The 19,593-nt window shown below is 34.4% G+C and overlaps 1 protein-coding gene across 1 annotated transcript; it reads right to left on the reverse strand.

Moving 5' to 3' along the window:
* Window positions 1-9,331: 9,331 nt before the first annotated feature.
* Window positions 9,332-16,410, reverse strand: LOC117327355 (organic cation transporter protein-like). Its single transcript, XM_033884293.1, is given in 11 exon segments — window positions 9,332-9,925; window positions 10,623-10,774; window positions 11,145-11,234; window positions 11,236-11,327; window positions 11,553-11,779; window positions 12,214-12,432; window positions 13,141-13,309; window positions 13,842-13,996; window positions 14,539-14,642; window positions 14,858-15,104; window positions 16,214-16,410. Coding segments are annotated over 11 exon segments (1,713 nt in total). The 5' UTR covers window positions 16,357-16,410; the 3' UTR covers window positions 9,332-9,810.
* Between the last annotated feature and the right edge of the window lie 3,183 nt (window positions 16,411-19,593).

Consider the following 19,593-nt stretch of genomic DNA (forward strand, 5'->3'; position numbering starts at 1 on the left):
AGGATTTAAGTTTAAACGTTAAGTGTATGTACGGTCACCAACATAGCTTTGGATGTGCCAATCAAATCTGCCTAATTTTAATTTTAAACTGGACAGTTAGTATACAAGATTTTCCTATTGGGCGGGAAAATCCACAGATAATGAACTATCAGCATGGTCGTATTTCACTTTGGTCAACAAGGGTCAAGGATAGTGTTCAATGTAAATCGATTTTAAGAAGTGCCAGGCGTTCACGTTTAAAGGCGAATGTCTCTATGGGCTTTATAATTTTGATTATATCTAAACCTGATCATGTGAAGGAACAAGATGACACTTAAGATAAGACGGGACCTGACATTGAAGTTTAAGATACATCTGCCCGGAATACATAGGGTACTGGACTAGTTTTACAGAAGAATCCCAAACAGAGGTTTAAAGGAATTAACGAAACTCTCTCTATATAACATATTGTATTATATTTAACTGTTCCAGTTGCTATTCTGATATATACGTGCTATTTCATCATGTCTTGTGACGGTTAATTACCATAGCAAAACGGTACTCGTGTTATATTCAGATACACTATGTATAAAGTCACCTGTACATGTAACATTTCTTTGTGTTTACGACAAATCAACCAATGAAATTTGTCATAACTGTATGATATATTTAGATATTTCAAATTGCAATGTTTATATTTACATTTTCTACACATTTAGCTGAGTATGTGGATTACTATTCGGTTAAAACTAAAATAAGTTATTCGTTACCTGTAACATGATCCTGTAGATAAAGCGGCCATTTTCACATCGAACTGTTGCCTTCCAATGACTAAAATTATGGCGTCATATAACGGGTGGTCGGCGGATTTCATTTATTGTCCTATAAATCACACTTCACCACTGGAATGTAAATATGTTTCAAAGGGGGATATGCTTGCACATGGTTATTAAAAAACTGGCTAACAAAAACACTGTATTCAACATAAAAAATCTTATCCTTTATTTTTTGAAGATATATATGTACTGTGCATAAACGTGAATATATTGTATTGTTGTAGGGGTGTATCTGGTAGTTATATGTGTTTTATACGGAACGTATTACAATCTTATACAATAAACCATTCAATTTTATTTTTCTACATATTTTTAGGAAATACAATAAATTTGTATCTAAATTTAATCAAAGTCAATTTAGAAACTCATCTTAGATTAACCTACAGTAGTTAATTGTGTATCAAAACGTGCGTATAACATTTTATTGCCACCTGAGATTCTTCCAACTGACTCGGAACGATCCAATATTTTCTACCGATCTAATGCGAATGTTGACGAGTTTGGTTTTGGTTTGTTTTTGTTTAACGTCCTATTAACAGCCAGGGTCATTTAAGGACGTGCCAGGTTTTGGAGGTGGAGGAAAGCCGGAGTACCCGGAGAAAAACCACCGGCCTACGGTCAGTACCTGGCAACTGCCCCACGTAGGTTTCGAACTCGCAACCCAGAGGTGGAGGGCTAGTGTTAAAGTGTAGGGACGAGTCAAATTAACTTAATTATCATGCCAAAAACCTTACTCTACACAATCTTCTAAAAATTGTGTCCTTAACCATTTGAACCGATCATAATACTATTCTTATTGTGTTTGCTTTATATCTCTATAACAAAGTATTTATGTTTTTCATAGATTTTTGTCTTACCAATGTCCGACGTTTGACGTGAAACCTAACGTATTTATGATTATAGGATATAAATGCGAGTTAATTTAAATATTTCAATAATAATCTACCAGTCACCATCTTGAAAAAAGTAAGACATTACATAAGTTATCTTTCTAGAAAAAAATACCACATTTGGCCTTATCATGAGTGAAACATTTTGGCTATAGTAGATTTTTGACACGAATCACATGTGTATCACGTAAATAGAATAATGTACTAGGATTGTAGTATTTATAAGCGTGTATTTTTTATAATCACAACGAGATGTTACTGCAGTTGTGTAATAAGTATGCAACATATAATTAATTCAATGTACTTTGACCTAATACAATGTACCATTTATTAGACTAGACAACACAACATCCCTGTTTTATTTAGTGAGTTAGAATGTAACAACGAAAAACGTAAAACAATATAGATTGTTATAGTTAAGTGGTACTATATGAAATATATTTCCAATTAACAAAACTAAAAAGTTATTTCATTGAAGGAAAACTTTACACTATACATCCTGATCGTAGAAATTGACATATGGATGTTATTTTTTTCTGAGCGAGATATTTCTCATTTGTTCTTGACAAATCATGAACATATTAAGCGGGCTTTAAATGTGTAATAACACGTACGAATAATAATTTAGTTGTACGCAAACAATATTTTAGCTGTACGTGACTTCGAATGACAATTTTGTTGGAATCAGTACTGCCTTTCCAGAATATACTTGTGCGTAATGAACTCCAGAGGATATTGAAATTCATTCTAGAGCCATCTCTTAGTCTGATAAAACAGTAAAGGGATATCTTCTAGAACACAATTTTAACGAATTACTTCAAGTTGAATGAAACCAGAGTTTCTGTCAAGGCTTTGTTCCTTTACTCATTAACCTAACATTATAACAACTCGCATTTGAAGCATTTGTGTGGGTGTCTTTTCAAAATTATAAACAGGATAAACGTGAGCATCGTTACAGTCAATTTGAAAGTTGATGTTTTTGTGTATATACATTTAGCTATAGAATATCAGGCAGTCATTAACTTCTTATTTCAGTTAAGATAAACTGATTTTGTGATAAGGGAACCCCTTAGTTTTATCAACTTAGAACAATTTCACATCGTGTTGATGATTCAATGAATTCTTAAATGGACAACTGTCGATGCAATTATGGCAGATATATGTTGTGTACAATATCATATCTACGCATGATTTTAATTTCCAAATTTCAATATTGCAAAAGAAATATGTGCTTTTGAAGTGGTGGTTGGGGGCTGGGGAGTCTGTTTTCTTGAAGGTTTGATTATTCTTGTATTGATATTTATCCATTCAGGATGTTTTGAATAATTAATTTGAGGTGAAGATAGTTTTAGTTGTTGAGTTACTGGACTTCGTTACTTTTTACACATTCTAGTTCATGTTCAAGCATAACTTAAGACAGAAAAGGGACACCTGTTGTAGTAAATTTGAATGAAAAAAATACCAGTCATATCCAATACATTTGTTATTAGTAAATAAATAGAGAACAAATCGATACCGGAATCATTCTTAATCACTACCAGGATTTTATTTAAATTTGAATCCCAGATATTGTCTTGATAAAACTGAAGACGTCAATAGTTTCTTCTACTTGTAACATTTGTGTGTTTACGTGTATATAATCTTTTACCAAAATAGATACGTTTACGTGACGCCATTCCTTCAATCATTTTTAATTAATATCTCATTATCATTTAACATGGCTTAGATTGGTTATGATGAACTTATATGTTTATTAGTATATCGACAGCGCAATTAAAGTAAATGTATGCATTACGTTCTATCTATTCAAACGCATGTCCTTTCATTGTTGTTTACCTTAACACACATTGAATTACCTGTACAGAATCTCCTAGGGATGTACAGATTAAACTAAAATAAACTTTTGGTTGCTCCCTTGTGCTGTTGTTTATGTGTTGAATTTTCCTGTCGACCAGCCCAATTGAACCGGTAAAACATATTTAGCTGTATTGTGTGAACAGGATTCGGATGTCTTATCAAACATGGATTCACAGAAATTTCTCGAACATTTAGACCTGCAGCGTTAAGGAGAAGCATCACAAAAAGCTCTAATTGGCAGGTCTACCGATAAAAAATATTATTACTGATGCCCTTTTCTCAGCTGTAACTAGCTGGTGTTAGGGTGAAATATTGCAGGAACTGTCATTCCATACATTATTGATTGACATGTAACTGTATACCATCGGGCACAGAAATGGTAATTTTATGGTGGAACCAATTATACCTAAGAGTATAATTATTATGCTGAATAAATTTTGGACTATATCAGGATAAATAATCAACTTAGAGTAAAAAAAAACAACATAGCAGCATTTCGTATATATAAAGTTTTTATATTGTTGTGGCCTAGATCATTGCAAATATTCGGCCTAGAATGTATAAATAGCAATCTTTACTATTTTTCGTCAGTGGTTAACACCCATCTATCAATGATATACAGGTAGTCATGAACATTGCAATATTTACCATGATTTATAGTGTTTCCAACCCGCTAGGTAAGACCGTGACTATGAAATAAGAAAGTTGTTCCAAGTTATTATCTTACGGTGACTGTGATTGGGTGAATGACCAAAAAAGGAATTCCAAAGTCTGAAATTGTTAACACGGGTCCATGGTGCCTGTATCGTTCTTCTGGATATATCAATGTTTATGGCAAAGCATATAATTACACATATATTTCCAATTTCGGGACCTGTCTCTCATAGGCATGTTTTGCAGTTTTTCCTACTAATAAAATAAAAGCAAATTAAGTTTAAAAAAACACCAAATATTATTATTATAAACTATCGACTTTCTTTATTAGACCCGTACTCTGCATCTTATGGAATAGACTGTCAAGTTAATCCATATTCAGTTTATACAGCCCAAATATTCTGTAGACCAAAATATTTACATATACATCTTTGATATATAAATATAATTCCTCTTTCTATTTCGAGGCTACATCTTCAGGGGAGGCAGACACTCCATTGATATGTGTTTGTCTCCTTCACCAAATAATCCTCTACACGAAGTTTGATCATCGGGCCTTCATCAAAAGTACTTTAAGATATTAATTTGCAATATTTCCCTGATTGGACCCTGTCTCTCATACCCCAGGAAAGGGAGAGAGACCCGTCGTTTATGCAAAATTAGTTTCCCTTTGCCCTTTGTCATTTGCTTTATACCAAATTTGGACAACATCCTTTCATTCTGAAATATCTATGTTTCCCCCTATTGGGACCTGTCCCTAAGGCTCCAGGGACAAAACCGATTGTTTATCTTGAACTCGTCATGTCTTATAAACAGGTTGATTTTAGCAGCTGAGACAGATTATTTACCCTATTTACCGTGCTGAAATAATCTTATTTTGATATTATGATGTGCAATTCAATAGTTCTATAGGTGTATGAGAGTCTTGAAATATTACCATCCTGATAAGACAATATTCTAAATATTACACAACGTGTGTCGAGACTAGTTGATCAATTTATAAACAGCAACAAATTCTAGAGAATCTTTCAAACAAGACAAGAAATACACGTATAACGTTATAAAGCTTAAGTTGCTTCTAAATAAAGAAAGGATCTGTAAAAAGATAATTTTACTTTTTATAATCAAGACAAGAGACATATCAATATCTTAACAAGATGTCGTTGAAAAAGAAACAAACGCCATGTTTCTTAGATAATACATCTTTATCAATAAACAGACAGTATGCCTAATTATGCTTACTTCTATAGGTTTTGCTGCCTTAAAGATTGAGCAGAAGGTTTGTACATTTATGTGTATTTATATATACATTATATATCAAAAGCAAACAGTAAGGGGGCAGTTTGCTCCTGTCCTTCCATAGTAAACTATTTCCAAATGTTTACTACAAAAGTTTGCCATCAATATATTCCTTAACACGTTGCCGTGTTGATGCAGCAGGTAACACCGATAATGGACTAACTTTAAGTCAGTCAACATTGCTAGGATGAATATTTATTTGCCGGTCTATCTGATCAGTAAAGTCAAATTTAAGATCATGGTTTGGTCAAGATGGGTTTCATATACAGTTCATTGAAAAAATAAACTCCAGGAACGTGAGAAATGAGAATGAAAAGATAAATGAAATGCATAATTTTTTGTTTCGATTTGTTTTTTTCCATTTTTGTCCATTCTCCATTCGAACCATGCTGAAATTTTCATAAAGATCTGAAGTTGAGAGGCAGACGTACCTATTGTTTTGATTTACAATGGGAATGTAAACATGCATGTTCTATTTTTATCACATAGTCTATGTATTGATCCCGAGTCGTGGCGTTTTACTTGGAATTCAACAACAGTACCATAAACAGGACGGAACATTTTTGAGAACACGTGACAGGCAATCCTAGTGTATCTATACAATGTATATGGAATTTTTACTCTACATTGGAGAAAATACTATTGAAATCAAACGTTCTTATGACCTTTAATAACCTGAATCTCTCAAAACGAACTTTTTTACCAATCCTTGTAAGTATATCAGCTAGTGATACTCATGGTGATAAGTCATGCGAACCGCATTTGTGTATTCATGTTTCAATTTTTCTTTTTCAAACGACGTGCAAAACGGCCTATGAAGGACATACCTGGTCAGCCCCACAGCAGGCTTCAATATGCTTTTTGAACGTGATAAACTGTAAACCCAGCGTGTTTTCTATCATTGCGAGGGCAAGCATTGATACATCATAAAGAAAGTAATATAAAGAAAATAAGTATATAAATTACAGTTTGTAACAAACAAACTTGTTTTTGCAGGAACTGTCTATTTTTCCCAATTCCTTTATCAATAGGGTCAAGTCACTTCCTACGACCCATATACGGTAAGCGTCACATCCGGGCTCATAGAGTGAAGGTCATCGCTCATTGGTCAATATTAACTTGGTATCCAAGCATCGTGAAAAAAGTTGCAGAAGGTCGCCATTTTATTTCCAAGATCATAACTTTATCCGAACTTGATACATCTAGAGTTTACTGATTGGTTTGTTTTTCGGTATATTTTGATTTGGGACAATTCCGTGCTAATCTTTAAACAATTATATGTCGTTTCTTGTGTGTGGTTTTGTGGATTTTAAGCTGCCTATGCATGGATCAGGGAAACAGAAAAGCAATAAACTGACATGGCGGCCTACAAATCTGCGATGTTGGCGAATATAGATAGTCTAAGGGCATTTACCATACAAGGAGAGTAATTGTTTAATCCATTTAATCAGTTTTTCACGTAGGTAACGTTAAGTATTTTTCTTACCATGTCACATAAGACCGTTTTAGTTTGTGGGCATAGCCTCGTACGACGGTTAGGACAATATTGCGACGAACAGCCAGACTGCAACAATTTCGGATTTCGTCCAGACTCCAGCAATATTCATTAAGTTGGTGACCCAGGCGGTAATATTGACATGCTACGGCGACATTTGGATGACATTCAATTTTATCAGCCAGATGTAATTTGTGTACAGATAGCTGGGAATGACATTAGTCGTCCGAAACAGACCCCCGACGTAGTTATGAACACTATGACCCTGTTATTGGAGCAGTTGTTTGCGGTCCCATTTGTGCATTATGTTGAAATGTTTGACCTTTTTTCCTCGCCAGAAGACTCGTAACCACACAGGTGATGTTGACGTGACTGTTTGACAGACTCCCCAGCCGGGAGCATATTTTGCAAATTTTGGCAGCATGATCGTATTAAGGATTTGAGTCGGTTTTACGACAGAGACGGCGTTCATACTTTTAATCTGTACGGGGTGGTTATTCGGCATCAAAAGCAGTGACAGCGCTTCCCCAATTTAAAGTCGTACAAATAGTCTGGATTGTTTCTTGGAGTTACCTCCCCTACAACAATGACTGAGTGCGCGTGAAAGTCCATTAGTTATGTTGTGCTTGAACATTTTATCCTATTTCAATTACATGTAGTAATATATTGGGGTTGCTTAAATATATTTACTGATTTTATTTATAATTTTATATGCCATTGATGTGTAAACATTGTCATGGCTGTACCACTTGTCAGAGTAATCTCCACCCAAGTACCTGCCCCAGTTCCTCCCAAGCTCCGCGTTCAAATTTTGGTTCGACAGTGTTTTCGTCCCCAACGATACCACTTCCAGTCCTCATTCAACCATTTCCAACCATACACCACAAGAACATGCGGGGCCCCAAGAAATCGTAATCCCTTTAATCGCCGATAGGCTGGCAGACGTATTGAAAGGTTATAATCCGGAAAAAAACACAATATCTTGTTCAGGGTTGCAGAAAGGGTTTTCTCATTCATTATGATGGGAGGAATTTAAGCCAATATGTAAAAACCTAAGATCAGCTTAAGACCTTCCTCACATTATCGAAGAAAAACTTGTGAAAGAATTACAGGTAGGGCGTATTGCAGGTCCATGTATCACCCCACCATACAAAGAATTCCACACTAGTGCTATAGGTGTTCTTCCAAAAAAAGAACCTGGTAAATTTCGTATGATTCCCCACCTTAGTCACCCGAAAGACCTTTCAATCAATGATCAAATCAGTCTAGAGTCATAAGCTGTGCAATATGCCTCAATAGCGGATGCTATTGTCAAAGTAAAACAAGTAGGCAAGGTAGGTTTTTTAAGCTAAGACTGATATCGAATCAGCATTTAGAAAAGTACCCATTCATCCGGCTGACCGGAATATGTTATGCCTGCAGTGGGAAGGTAAGTTCTATTTTGACAAATGTTTATCAATGGGTTTATCGGAGAGTTGCAATTTTTTAAGAGCTTTGTACAGTCTTAGAATGGGTTGTTTTCTCTAAACTCAAGGCAGGAAGAGTTGTTATTGTTTAAGATGATTTCCTGTGTATTGCCCAAACAGAATCAGAATGCAAAGCCATGCTTAACTCTTTTCAAGATATCTGCTCATACGTTGGTATCCCATTAGCCCCTGATAAAAGTTTTTGACCAACACAGGTCTTACCATTCCTGGGTATTATATTGGACTCGGATACCACGGAAGCTAGCCTCCCTCAGGATAAATTAGTTCGGTGTAGAGAACTAATCACATCTTTTAAAACAAGCAAGAATGTAACTTTGAAATAATTAGTCTCTCATTGGCACTTTACAATTCGCTACAACTGTGGTGTTACCAGGTCGTGCCTTCTTACGCCGTCTTATTGATTTAATCATGGGGGTTACAAATCATTTCATCTTTTTCGTCTTACGAAAGATGACAAGGATGACCTCAGTGTGTGGTCATAAGCCTTGTGACACCAATGTTTATTTCCTTCATTCGAAAGGTGCAGGCGCGTGGGCCCTTCAAATGTGGATAATGACGATGTACAAGTAGGTATTCAGTCGGTTATTGTAGGCTCGTGCGCCTCTATAGGTGAAATAAATGTTCACTGTTGTGTTATACGGTTTTTCATGACTTGTGATATACAAATGTATATATGTGTACTTGTTCATAGGTCCGATATAAACACTATAAATCCACTACTCAGTTTGGTTACAGGAGCGTGGGCCCATATGTTCGCCTGAAGTATTTGTGTGTGTTTTGTATTTTCAAAGCAAAAAATAACATGCTGTATTTTATTTTATTATTTTATTTTATTTCTATTATTATTATATATGTGAATATTACCCATGCTGTTTCGAGTGGCGGATTACAATACATATATTTTTAATATATTGTCATTTTTGCGGACTATGTTTTTCTTCCGCCCACCTTTACTTATATAATGTGTTATTCATACAAAGAATTCCACGAAATGTAATTATTGATTGGAATTTTCAATTAGCATTATCTTCATAAAGACTGTAAATTAAATGAAAGAACTACAGTCACTAAACATTGAGCCAATTTATCGCCACACATTTGTTTTTATTCGGTATGCAAGTCTATAATGAAACAATACAACAAAAAGAGCTCTACAGCATGGAAGTAATATGTAAATTAAATATAAATGGTAATATGAATGGAGCTGGATCAGCACTCGGAATAGAAAATATCAAAAATATGACTAAAACCTAGAATACAACATCCATTGCAAAACATACACTGTACAATGTATTTATACGTGTATAGACTATCTATAGCTTAGATACGATTTCTCCATTAGTTGTGACTGTTTCTTCGTCGGGTGTGTAGGCGTTATTGATGCTAGCCAAGGCAAGTTCGTCTTTTTTCCTGGCTTTGTAAGCAGGCCTGAAATATACACAAAAGACGTAAACGTTACATCGTCAAACTTCAGTATCTAAAGGTGAATAATGATACAGAAACTGCTTCGTAACAAGAACGTAAGCTGATCTAAAATATACACACTTCTCGAAAATATACCTAGTCAAATATATGTAGAGATTATAATGATAGAGAAAACTGCTTTGTAACAGGTTTAGTTTTTCTAGAAAGGTTCTTTAAAGTCTCGAAGAGTCTCGATCACTTTCGGACTCACTGCTGTAATCATGCATCCTCTGCATTTCACGCTGTTGGGGATGATCGCAGAGGCAGCAGAGGTAAATGTATCATTCATTTATGTAGTATGGGTAGAATAGCATGGCATGCCTCGTGGAGGTAGTGAGAAGGACGTAAGACACACGTATGGCGCATGAGTAGTAAGGCGCTCTTAATGAAAAGTGTGACGCCCGTGCGTTACCCTTACTTCCCTCTCCCTTAAAATACTCATGTGAGCTTAATGACTGTTTGTCATAGTACAAACGTAAATACCTTATGGGTTATCTTTTCTGACCTGAAACCTTTACGCTTTTTCGGACTTCACGTACAGTTTTATTTTTAAAGAGAAAGCATATATAAATATAATTTTACAGTAAAGGAAAAATATAGCGACAGGTTTCTACTTTGTATTATTTGATCAAAATATATTAATGTCGCGAAGAAAACTTACGTTCCGAACAAAATACCATCTTCAAGAGTTTCCGGCAGGTCCTGATTTAGTGTTTCCGGTAAATGCAAAGCAAGGACTCCCGCCACAATTGTTGCTATTCCGAACACCATCAATGGGAAGGCTTTTCCCATTTTACCCCCGATTTTATCCCCCTGAAAGTCAACAGGTCAAAAGAGTTTCTGAAACAAGGCCTTTCTAGCATCTGATATATAACACTTTCTTCGGAAAGATATGCTTTATAGAGAATATATCAACACCGAATCGTATATATTTAAAGATAAAATGCATCATACAAACAAATTATTAGGAAAGATAGTTTAAGTCATGGATTTAATGAAAACAAAAAAGAAAGAAATTAATTAAACTGGGTCGAATGAAAACCATGGCATGTTTTGTTAGTGTTTTGAAGAAATATCGTAGATGAAAATCCCGGACTAACAGACATTTTGGATGAGTTTACCACGAGATGAACTCTACCAAATTCTACACATTTTGTTCTTTAAATGAACAACACCTACATACCGAATCAGCAATGAATGGGGCTGCAATTGCTCCTAACCTGGCTATACAAGAGCTTGCCCCCATACCAGCGTTACGCACCACCGTTGGGAAATAGCTCGGCAGAGTACATGTATATGATAGCGAAAGCGGCTGCTGCTCCAAGTTTTCCCAACATAGCTAAGGCAGTGGTAACGGCCTGATATTCTGAAAACAATGACAAAGTTTGATGTTTGCAAATCACAATATGTGACTCATTCGCTGATCGTTGAGGACGTTAACGAAGCTATGATTAATTTGTGAAACGAAATAAATTTAATTCAATGTTCGAATGGGTCAAACAAGCGTATATAAACACAAAATAGGTATGAAAACATTATGAATAATAATATTGCACTTTGATAAGACAACCGTTTGATATATTTAACCTACTTTCATCTAGATACAGAATAGTGAATATGGTGCTAAGACAGAACACTCCTCCAACGATCATGCTGATGCAATGTAGCCACTTCCGTCCAACCCTGTCCACTAAGAGTATGACCAGTGTATAGGCCGGAAACTCCACTAGGCCAGACAGGAAGAAGTTCAGGTAGTAGTTGCCTCCCAGGTTACCGGAGTTTAGGGACAAACCATAGTAGGCCATTGTCACCATACACCTGGGACGGAAAAACTTTATTTCACTTCATTGTGTGGTGATTTTTCAATAATTGAAACATTAGTTGTGATATATGGTATGTTATTGTATACTTCGAGAAAATATATACCGCATGTATAAGTTCATATCTAGCTGGTACCTTCTCATATTTTATCGCATTATCATTGTTTAAATGTTTGGCTCATTGATAAAACAAAATAACATAACAAAACATGGAATAACGAAATCATAATTTTGCTATATGTTTCCATTGTGATACTCGCTAAAATAATGTAACCGCAAAAATATGTACAATTATAGTAGATATACGTAGATATAATCGAACTACGAACGTATAAAATGTTACATAAGAAACAGGTTTACGTGCGATAATAATGTGCCTATATTGTAACAATGTATGTATGAATGTAAATCATATATCCAACATGAACGTACCAGTTTATAAAGATTACTAAAGTTCGCAATAAGAGAACCCGTGAAGTAAACAGCTGCCAGATTTTTCCATCTTTAGGTACATCAACTTCTTTTTCTTTGACTTTTAGAACATCGTCGGTTAAGACCACACGGTTCACTTTGGCTGCTTTTCGTAGGATGACTTTAGCTTCCTCATATCTGCGCTTTGTAATCAGCCATCTTGGCGATTCCGGCAATAACCTTCGTGTTACAAATAAAAGAAAATCAAACGTGACCGATTAAGAAACGAAGTCGAAAATGAACTCTAGCAAATTATCCGTGGATATATAAGGGTATATCAAATTAACAACACCACACATTGTTTGTACCCATGGTATATTTTGTCACACTATTTGTACCCATGGTATATTTTGTCACACTATTTGTACCAATGGTATATTTTGTCACACTATTGGAACCCATGGTATATTTTGTCACACTATTTGTACCCATGGTATATTTTGTCACACTATTTGTACCAATGGTATATTTTGTCACACTATTGGAACCCATGGTATATTTTGTCACACTATTTGTACCCATGGTATATTTTGTCACATTATTTGTACCCATGGTATATTTTGTCACACTATCTGTACCAATGGTATGTTTTGTCACACTTATTGTTCTCGTGATGTATCTCGTTTTCATGCGTAGTACCCACTACGATGTCTCCAACACATGTGGTACCGTCATTATATACCCTGTCACCACATGAGGTTCCCGTCATGATTATTCCGTCACCATATATGATAGGGCATCAATGTATCCCATTTGAACAACGAATTACCATCACGACTTACCATTCCTTCATTTGTATTATCTTACTGTATCATACGTATATAGGTAGCCGCTAACGATTTAATTATAAGATTTTTAATACTTTTTATATGTGATAGAATGTCTTACCACCAATATATGAGTATAATGCTGAAAGGAGCAGCACACGCTATCTCTATATATTTCCAGTGACGAATAAAGTATGCTATTCCAGACAGAATCACCAATCCCAGTGCGAAAAAATACTCGCTGACGATGCCTGCAAATGTCCTCCTTGAGGGACCTACCAGCTCCATACCTGTAAAATATCAATTTATAATGCGGTACATTGTTTCATGTTGTGTTCTGCTTGGTGAGAATATAAGATAACCTTTTTTTTCAGATTATTTTATGATTATTTTTTGAGCGGCGCAGTAAGCTATTTTGTTAGATGAAATGCCAATATATAAGATCTTGAATTAGTTTTCTTTCTGTGATGCGGTTAATTGAAGTCAGAATAATTTATTTTTCCAAGCCTTGGGGATCAGATCTTAAGATATTTAGACGAGTTTCATAAAAACTGTTATCACATAACTCTTACAGGTTATCAAGTAGAAATGTGGAGGCAAAATCAAATGGAGGCAGCCATTTTGGTAGGGTAATTTTTAATTTATAAGGTATTATAACGTTACAGTCGATTTCTGGCTGCTTCAGAATGAAAAGCCGGATATCTTACATAGCGAAATATGCAAAAACATATATGGTCGAACGATTGGATGAGGGGATGAGTATGGAATAAAACGTCTTATGATCGAGATTAAAACCATGTTTGGATCAGTTTCAGTCCTTACCTATCACAAAGCCAACGAGAAAAACTCCCTGAGTTGTCGCCCCTATCATAGTCATGAACACGATGAAAGCCGCATAGTTAGGACTGAACGCCAGTGCCAGAGTTGAGGCCAGCATGAGGATCACCGCCAAATAGAATGTCTTCTTCCGTCCGATACTGGTTAATAGGACATTAAAATACATTGTGTTGAATACATGTTGAGAATAACGTTACAGGTATTGTTTGATGAATACGTCACTACAATTGTATTTACAAATGAAATATATTTGTTTGCCATCTCTAGGTCCAGTGACAGCAGTACGTGTGCTGTTAGAAATTCTGAAGGAATGTTATGTAGACAAAGTATGTGGTTTGTTGTAATTTATCAATGGCGTATTGATTAATTTATTAGTATTGTAGAAATAAACATTTGTATGTAACGGCAAACATCGCGTGAAACAGGAATATACAATTACACTTAACATAGAGTTTATTGTTCCAGTGAGTAATTAACAGTAGCATAATTGACAAAATATTACAAGATATTAAAGAAATTTGTGGGAACTTATTTGACAATCAAATTATGCTTAGCATATAGTGCAGATAATGGAATCAGGGAAGGTATCTTAAGACTTTAACACAACAGCTCTACGATATTTCCTTTATCTTATTACCAGCCACTGCCAATAAAATTATTTAAATATACACTTAAATCTTACCCGTCAGACAAGTTGCCGAAGAAGAATGCTCCTATCAGAATTCCGACAAAGAAAAAAGACTTTGCCAAAGACGGTTTACTGGAGTCCCCGCAGACGAGGTTATGCTGCAGGAGGAACATAGGATAATTCAAAACAATACAAAATAAAGTAAGTGATAGTAGTTATGGCGTCATTTTAGCATTACTCTGATATGCATGTATATATACACATTTGAACAGTACTGTTTTCAGCAAGATAATGTTTTAAAATCCAAATGTGTTTTATTATTATCTTACATATATTTCTCCAGTTGATTAGAAAATATCAGTAAAAATATTACCTTTGACGTAAACGTTTCCTTGAAAACTTCATCACTATAAACCCACTCACTACACTGCACTTTTGTGGCATTTATCGGATGACTAGAGTTATCGAACGTGACTGCTGTGAAGTTGAATGCATATAGGTGGCACTGGTCATATTTATGGGTCTCATCCGACGATGGTGGTATATAACTGTTGATGAGCGCAAGATGGCTGTCACTTTGAATACGATATGTATCATTATCGTAACCTGGTATCTTACATCTACAAAATAGGTCAAAAAGATTATCTCCGCTGTGTACATCAAATAAAACGCCTTCGGGAAAAGTCAGTTATGAGCACTTAATATTCAAAATATATAATAACTGACAGCAAATTAACAACACTTGTCACAGCTTCATCAAATAGTATGCACTATTGTAAGTATTTATCTTTATATCTCAGGATTCTGACAATACTGTTATTTACATTTAGGTCGTCATAAAGCATCAGTATATCTAACTATAACCAGTGACACTATTAAACAGGTCACAAGAGGATTTAACCTTTACGAAATTTAATTGTAGTTAAAATTCATACCATTTGCCTGTTATAATGCTATGGGATTATTATAAAATTAAGTGTTAAAATATGCTATATGAATATTGAAGTCAATTTGGATAAACTGTGTTTTCTAGAATATTAGAATATAGATATCTTACTTGGATCAGCTTATTTAATCAACGTTCCATCGTACAATTCAAGTCCACAATATACATATGTAGATGTGTGTGTATCTATCACCCGCATCAGGACGATTCAATATCAGACATAAGTTACATGTTCATGATCGAATTTTATCCGTTGAAGCTCACCTGTGATCTGGTGCATTGAGAAGCATGGCTGATATAACACCAAATAATCCAACAAAAACTGATGCCAAACATATGAGAAAATACAAAATCTTCTGATAACGTCCAAATTCTCCCAATTGGGTGAAAATTCTCTCGGTATCCATTGCAAAGCTTTCGCTAAATAATTGAAGATTACAAAGGGGTATCTCTACACGTATATATATTTATTTTAAACATATTTCTCTGATAACACAAATAAGATACCACACACGATAAACTGTACTTTAGCAGTGAAGTTCAAATGCGACTGATTTGTAACATTTTGCTTTTGCTGGATGATTATTGAAAACAAACCTGAATAAGTCGATACAATTGTATGAAGAAAAGTTTCCGAAGTAGGTAAAAATATAAGTAGTATGCAAATTAAATCAAATAATATATAAATTTATCTGCTAAAACGATTAAGTATAGTCGCTATGTAAACATGTTACACCGGTCGAATATAATCAATTCTGTTCAGAGGTTAATATTTTGTTTTACCTGTGTTCCGGTGCAGCGAGAAGAATTGCTGATATTACTGCAAAAAATCCAACGAATCCTGACGAAATACATATAAGGAAATACAGTTTCTTTTGATATCGACCAAATACACCAAGTGCCTCTAAAATTTTGTCGAAATCCATAGTTAATGATGCATAACCTATGATATGATAGAAACCTGTGATCTGTTGGTTTGACCAGACGGGGAAAGGTTAGATGGTTAATTACTGATAACAGTGTACCGCAGGTTCTGGTAGACTAGCTATCCTGGAATTTTATTTACATGTTTATAAAGTACCAACAAAACAATAAGGGGAGAATCAGAGACTGACCGACTTAAGAATAACATCGTTGTTATGTATTATATGTTTGTACTACACCGACAATATATTACATCATTTATATATTTAATAATTTTGTATTATTGCATTATAATAACTGATTATACCGTTGAGCGTTGGTACAAATCATCTTATTGTATTACACTGTTAATACAGTACATGTCATACACCATAATACATCATACCGTTTTATATTACATAGATAATATATTACACCATTGTTTTCAGGCAAATCATTAATATATATAAAGGTTTTTTTCGTCCAATACTATTTTTGTCAATCCATTACAAACAACCTTACGATTTCTTCAAGTCACCCGAAAATTATAATGTTTGAAGTGTGTTGAGACTGGTTTTCTCGCAATTCGTTTTTAAATGTTCCTTATTCCACATTTGCATTCTTTATTCGAACGCATATAAATGTGAACATTAAAGATTTCATCCTGTAAATATCGCACAAAATTTATATTATTAATATGTTATCTAAGTCACTGGGAAGCAATCAATCACGGTCTAACGACACTATCTTACCCTGACTTGTATATTTTATACACTAGTCTATAAAATAATACAGAGGATGCTACTTCTAACTGACTAAAGGTGTTCATAGAAATACCACCCATAGTTGAATTCATATATGATGTGTTACATACCTAATAATACGAATACAAATTAACAGATATCTTATGTATCTGTGAAAATTTATATCTTAATTTTTACGCCACTTAAACAGATCTCATATTCTATTCTATGCTATCATATTCTATTTGAAAAAAAAGGTACTATTAATAAAAAAAATTGTCTCAAAAAAAATATCAACATGTAAACAAGGATTTTCTTACATATACAAATTCTGAAACCAGGTAACTACTTTAATCATTTATCTATCTCTCAGTTCAGAAGAAAACGCCAGTTATCCTTGTTCATGTCTGTGGAACATTAAGTGTGTCAAATGATAACGTCAAAAATGTTTGTCTTCTATCTGTGATGACCTGAATTGCTCCTTAGCAGGGGCTCCGACCTCAACAATCATAAAAGGAAACATGTTTGACCACCTTGTATGTCATTACGTATATTCTTACACCTCCGAACAACTGGTCCTATCCTTGTCCGTTTTCATGAATCTCAATGTAAATGAGTATTCTTCAGTTTGCATTCGTCCTCCGTCATTTTATGTTTTTTTAGTTATAATAACGGTTTCATTTTCATAAGATTTTTGCATTTTGCATCGATCACAATGTGCAGTTAGCATTATTAAATTGTCATTTCGGAATATAACTCCCGAAGAACGATATTGCAGTAGAAACAATAGCAGTCAAAATATATAGATACGTGCTTGCATTTTAAGAAGGTATTTGATAGTCTCGATCTAAAATTCCCTACAAACCATTTATTTATCCTTTATCAGACCGATTCTAGAATATGCGGATATAGTTTGGGACAATGTACCATATTATCTTCGTGATAGATTAGGAAGTGTGCAGATAGAGGCGACCAGAATTGTTACAGGGGAACTAAGCTTGTAAAATTGCAACATCTTTACAGAGACACAAATTGGGAAAAACTTGATAGTCGTAAAAAAACAAAAGATATTCTAATATCATACACCATAGTTCATAACATACATTTGTAACTCCAAACTATTTGTCTTCCTTAGTGCCTTTAAGAACGTCGAAAAACCATAGATATAATACAAGACGATCAGACATCACACACTACTTACACGAACAAACATGTATCATGAATCCTTCTTACCCTCATCTATTAGACTCTGGAATGAACTGTCATTAGATGTGAGAGAGAATTCTTCTATCAGGGTCCTCAAAACACATCTACACAACGCGAGTAACGAACTGTCATCAAATCATTTTAACATTGGAAATAGAACAGGTCAAATTGTCAATTCTTGACTCCGACAAGAATGCAGTTCACTAAACCAGCATCTTTTTCGTAAAAATCTTGCGAACTCACCTCGATGCCCATGTGGTTTTATGATAGAAGACAATTTTCATTATTTATTCAATTGTATTAATTATAGTCGTATCAGACAACAATATTTATCAAACGTAATGACGAAGTATGATAATAATGAAAATCTAGATATTCTTTTATGGGGTGATAAACTGCTAAACACTAATACAGCTTCTATAAGGAAAATGAAGAAATATTCATTTCTGTGCAACATTTCATTTGTAACAGTAAACGATTTTGATAATGTCCACATCTTAATTATAGTTTTCAAACACCGCTGATGTTATATCATTTTTTCCAGAAATTATTTGTTGTACATACGGGGCTATACAAATCATAGTACAATTGAAGGTATCAAATATGCAATCAACTGAAGTATTTTGTTGAGAAGTTAATTTATCCATTTCATTATTGTGTTTACACACAATAATGAAATGGATAAATTAACTTCTCAGCATATAGGATTGGAAAACAAAGCTAATGTCCATGATTTTATGCCGTAATCGTATCTTAGGAAAGGAATTGGTATAAGCTTTTAGCTTTGTTATCCAATCCTACAATGTATATGTGTATATGATTTGTATTGTGAGTTTGTGTGCAAGTACTTGAATATTAATAAAATATTGTTTAACCTAAATTCACTTCGTTTCAAAAAGCGTATTTGTTCGATAACATCGTGTCACTACTTGGAACGGATATCATGAAACATGTATTTATGGTTGGTTAATAGATCTTGGTATATATCACAACCAGTGTATGATTTTACTTTTCGGTAACTTCACTGTCGTCAACCTACATCCGCATCAAACATTTTCATTAGAGCAGAAGTCATCTGTACCACTTGTAAAACACTGTTACAAAATTTACAAAAACATAAACATTTCAGTCTGGGGCGGTATAAAACTATATCGCTAATGTAAACAACATATTCTCACATATTCTTACACAAAACATATGTATAGTAGTAAATGATTCATAATATTCATATTTAATCTTAATCCTTATTATCTTGATTAGATACTTTGAGAATCCCCTGTCAAAATATTCGCCTTTCATTTTGACACTATA

This window comes from Pecten maximus, chromosome 5 (genome assembly GCF_902652985.1).
Source record: "Pecten maximus chromosome 5, xPecMax1.1, whole genome shotgun sequence".
Lineage (NCBI taxonomy): Eukaryota > Metazoa > Mollusca > Bivalvia > Pectinida > Pectinidae > Pecten > Pecten maximus.